Source organism: Monopterus albus, unplaced genomic scaffold, assembly GCF_001952655.1.
Source record: "Monopterus albus unplaced genomic scaffold, M_albus_1.0 scaffold31.1, whole genome shotgun sequence".
In the NCBI taxonomy this organism is placed as follows: domain Eukaryota; kingdom Metazoa; phylum Chordata; class Actinopteri; order Synbranchiformes; family Synbranchidae; genus Monopterus; species Monopterus albus.
The window spans coordinates 207106-211678 of NW_018127911.1; the positions used below are offsets into that span (position 1 = coordinate 207106).

Sequence of the window (4573 nt, forward strand, 5' to 3'; positions counted from 1 at the left end):
TTTAAATTTTGGTCAGCTTATATTTTACAACCTGCATCTCAGTGAAAAACCTTAAAAATAGTTGTGAAACAAATAAACAACCAAGTAAGACTTCAGACAAGTTTTTTTTTTTTTTCCACTGTAGGTTTTAACAGCATGAACAGCTGGATTATATACAACCCCGTTGTGCACTGTGCATCTTAATAATTTTTAATTACCCCTATTATCATTCCTCACTCTTTGGATTGTCTTACTTGTTATTTCTGTTCTCAGCAACAGTGTGAACAAAGCAACTATAAAGAACTTTGGGTAATCAAAATGTTCCAGCTACTGTGGGGCAGGTCAGACAGGTCACATTCGAGCCTTGTTTTGTTATTAGTATTTGGCACATGCTCTGATCCATACACAGTCCCTGGGCTCTAGGTTTTCTGTGGCTTCAACACTTTAGCTTCACCAGGAGCCCAAGTATACTTCAGGGCTCATTGACTGTCTGCCTCAGAATGAGTTTTTGTTTTCCCAGATCTTGTGTGTCTTCAAAAGAGTTTCTCTCCTCTAATAAAGTTTTTATATGATAATAAAGTGCAACTCATCCTGGCCCTTGAGGATGGCAACAATCTCTATAATCTCTTAACAGTTTCATAAAAATAAAATGGGTCTTTGTTTTCTTCTATAAATGAAAATGGCAAATATTGCCAGGTACAGTCTGCGTAAGAGCAAGAGCAATGCTTATCTTGCAGGGGTGTTACGGTTCTGAAACTGAAACGGCGAATCAAACCTCCAGGGTCTGGGTTCAGAACTGCAGCCAACCTAGCAGTGGACTGTTGTTCTAGTTTCATGATTCTGTTTCCACTAAAGGTTTCATGATGGTAACAGCCAGCAGTACCCATGCCCATTTGCCCCCCTCTGCCCTCCCACTTCCCACTCCAACACCCTATTTTAATGTTTCTGTCTGTCAAATGGTGTCTAGATGAGATGTAGACTGGATATTGTTTTCGCTGGGAAGGGAGAGCTGCTGTGTTTCCAATAATTGAACATAAGGCTCTCAGTACAGCTTGGGAAATAATGGAGCAAAAATGTATTACAGCGTAGAAGGCACAAAAGAAAATATTTCCCTCTCACTCTCTCTCCCACATTTTTGTTTAATTTGTTTTTTTTCCTTCATTCTGATTTTTTTTTTCCTGTACCTGCCTTATTTCCCTCCCTTTACATAAAGAACTGTGATTTGATTTAAAAGCTGTGTCACTAGAGTATCTTGCTCCTCCCTTCTCTAGTCAGCAGAATGATTCATTGACCCAGAGTCATTTTGAAGTGTGAGCGGTTACTGGATGCATCTGTCACTCTCATTTACGTCTGAGCTATCTGCACAGAAGCACATTTATCAAGTCGTATTACTTGCCATATTTACCCACTACCACATCTTAGAGTAACTGTTTGATGCCGTATATACAGAAACCTCATGGGACAATTATTGTCGGTCTCTCCAGTGTACATTCACAGCCTGCCTGATGTGTGTTATGTTTTACAATTGGCTTCTTTAACTCATAGATTGAGATTAGAGTGATGCCTCAACCAAGTATTGTATGTCCAGTTATTCTTTACTATCTAAATTGGCCTCATCAGTGCTTTGCTGTAAATGTTATCCAAATGATGCACTTCAACACAAGTGCTTATTTTTTCAATCCTAAATTAAGGCAAACTCAAATTAGCAAACAAACCTGACTCTCCATTGGTGGACAACCACAAGTGTTCTACCACTGAGAGGGGTTAGGCTTTGAAAAACCTCAAATCTGTGATATGTCACTTGCACTCAGGTGCTGTTTGACTCCAAATGAATTGGCACTTTCTTTGCTGTGGACAATATTATCAATTTCCTTTCCTACTGCAGTTATTTACCACTTTAATATGCAGTCATTCATTCATTTTTCCTCCAGTGTACCTGTCGTAAGGACATGGTCAAGATTTCCATGGATGTGTTTGTGCGCTGCCTGCAGCCGGACCGCTATGAGTTGTGGAAACAGGGTAAAGACTCCACAGTCCTAGACCACCTTAAGGTCACTGAGCTCAGCAGCCCTGAACTAGAGCGCTGGAGGCAGCATCGTGTCACCTACCGAGAAAATGTCCTGCGAAGGTGAGAGGTCAAACTACACACACACACAGTCTTAATTTGGTGGTTTTGATATATTGGATATACATTATACACAGGAAGTAATAAACACATTCTAATATGTACAATGGATATTTTAATGCCTTTTTGTGCAGCTTCTCTATACATGACTTATCCATGCATTTGATACATATCGTAATATCTATTCCAAACACATAATAGCAGTCTATGCGCATATGCTCTCAAAAGCATATTACATGAAGCTTTTGCTCACCCATCTCTTTGCACTGCACCAGGGCCATGCAGAAGATGAAACAGTTTCGTCGTCTAAAGCTGGAGGAGGTGAAGGTGCTGGCTGAGGAGGGCATTGAACTGAATGCTGCTGAGTACCAGCATCAGGTAGAGCAGCGTGAGGCCCAGCGGAGGCAGGAGAAGGAGGATCGTTTAGCCAGAGAGGCCATGATGACCCTGGAGGCCATGGAGCGTGAGGAGCAGGAGGCTGCTGCCAAAGCAGCATGGACTCCAGGTGAGGCTGATATGAGAAATCAGATGGTTTGTTTGCGGCCTTGTTTTTCTATACTTTTGTGGTCCAAAATGCACGAGTTACTAACTTCACAGGGACCGGAGGCTGGTCCCGATGACATAGTTAGTTGATTTTTACAAAAATGACAGGGTTGGGACGATGTGTGTGTGAACACATGAAAAAGAAAAGGGTTTTTGTTCCAAAGCCCTGGCACTGTATTAATTTGGACATGATCAAACACAGTTCTTTTATTTTGAATTAGAAGTGCTTGTCCAGTTTTGTACCTGCAGCACGAAATATAGACAACTCAATTTTGATTCCTAAAAAACATTTAGGATGAATCCTTCCAAATCCACAGCTTATTTCTGAGCCCAGTCCCCATTTCCAAAAATCACTGTCACATTTCCAGTCTATTACCTTTTCACCTACTCAGTTTTTGATGAGCCATTGATTTTCTTTCTCCTCTTTACCAACACAAGAGCTTGAGGCCAAACCACAAAACCTGACAGAAGACTTTGAGAAAAAGAAGCAGAAAAAGCTGAAGAAGACATCAAATATCCACAACTCCATCACTGGATTTGAAGAAGCATTTAAGCAATTTGCTACATCTTCCACCAAGAACTCAAAGAACACCATGGGGAACCCTCTAACCCCAAGGCAGAGTGACATCCCAGCAGACAGCAAACTGGATGTGAACACCACCCAGGTGAAACTTTATTTCCTACTCCATATTTTAAGGTGTAAAACACAGTGAAACAAAAATAGAAAAATGACTGAATGAAATAAACTTGTTTTATCAGGCATCCTACCCGAAGATGAAGATGCCAAAAGAGGTGAAAAAGAGCCGCCGTCATCCCCTCAGCAAGCCACCCAGCAAGACCCCTCTTTCCATTGTTAAGCAAGACCCAGCCAGCGACAGAGGTATTTGGCTTTGTTAATGTCATTGCACATTAATTTAAGCTTAAGACATACTTAACATAAATTACAATTATTGTAAGCTCTAGTAATGTTTTCCTACTGTTAACAGGAGTCACTGTCACTAATGAGTTGTTAACCCACCTGCAGGTCTCTGACACTGTCAGATGCTGTAAATTCTGTTAAAATGTCCTTGACAAGAATAGAAATCTGGTAAGAGTTAATTATAACAGAGCAATAACTGCAATGAACATTTATATTTATAGACATACCAAAATGTGATTAACAAGAAACCTAGATCAGTTGAACCTGACCATTATCCACCTGTTTTTTCGTTACTATCCTTTTTTCATTGTCATACTCATTATTTATCTCTCTCATTGTGCTCTCAATCACATTACTTAAAATTGAGACACCATTTTTGTTTTGATTCATGATTTGAAAACAGGAAAAACAAACAGGACTAAAGCTCCCTGCGGGGATAATGAAATCAAGGCTGCAAGGCTTCTTTTCCCTCACCTCCCATCAGTCTCTCTTTTCAATTTTCTAACAGACACTTATTGATCCAGGGGATCATGACTTCCAATTACCTGCTTTTAAAGTCACTTTAGGTCTGTAGCCAGGGACCCAACTCAGGGCTTGTCCTTCACAGGGGTGGATGGGGGACAAGGAGAGACAGAGGGGCAGGGGCTGGAGAAAAGAGCTTTATGTTGCCCGTCCTAATGAATGCGCTTTAGGGGCTTCATTGCAAAATTGACTGGACTCAGAGCAGCAAGTTCTTAATGTTTTTGCTAGGCATGTTCATCAGGAAATTACAGTAGGAGTAGTGTTTTTATTGTCTCAAACAATGTGCTATGTTTGTCTCTTGGCAAGGACTCTTATTAAAAAAAATACTTGTGCTTTTCCAAAAAAAAGCTTTGTGTCCATCCATCCATCCATCCATCCATCCATTTTCCTCCACTTATCCGGGACCGGGTCGCGGGGGCAGCAGTCTAAGCAAAGATGCCCAGACTTCCCTCTCTCCAGACACTTCCTCCAGCTCCTCCGGGGGA

The 4573-nt window shown here is 41.1% G+C and overlaps 1 protein-coding gene across 1 annotated transcript in view; it reads left to right on the forward strand.

Annotated features, from left to right (window-relative positions):
- kdm4b (lysine (K)-specific demethylase 4B) overlaps positions 1–4573 on the forward strand; it is a 48182-nt gene that overhangs the window by 24750 nt on the left and 18859 nt on the right. The window contains exons 9-12 of the mRNA XM_020596726.1: positions 1911–2107; positions 2380–2609; positions 3086–3312; positions 3407–3527. Of these exons, the coding sequence (XP_020452382.1) occupies positions 1911–2107; positions 2380–2609; positions 3086–3312; positions 3407–3527 (775 nt within the window). The remainder of the gene's footprint in view (positions 1–1910; positions 2108–2379; positions 2610–3085; positions 3313–3406; positions 3528–4573) is intronic.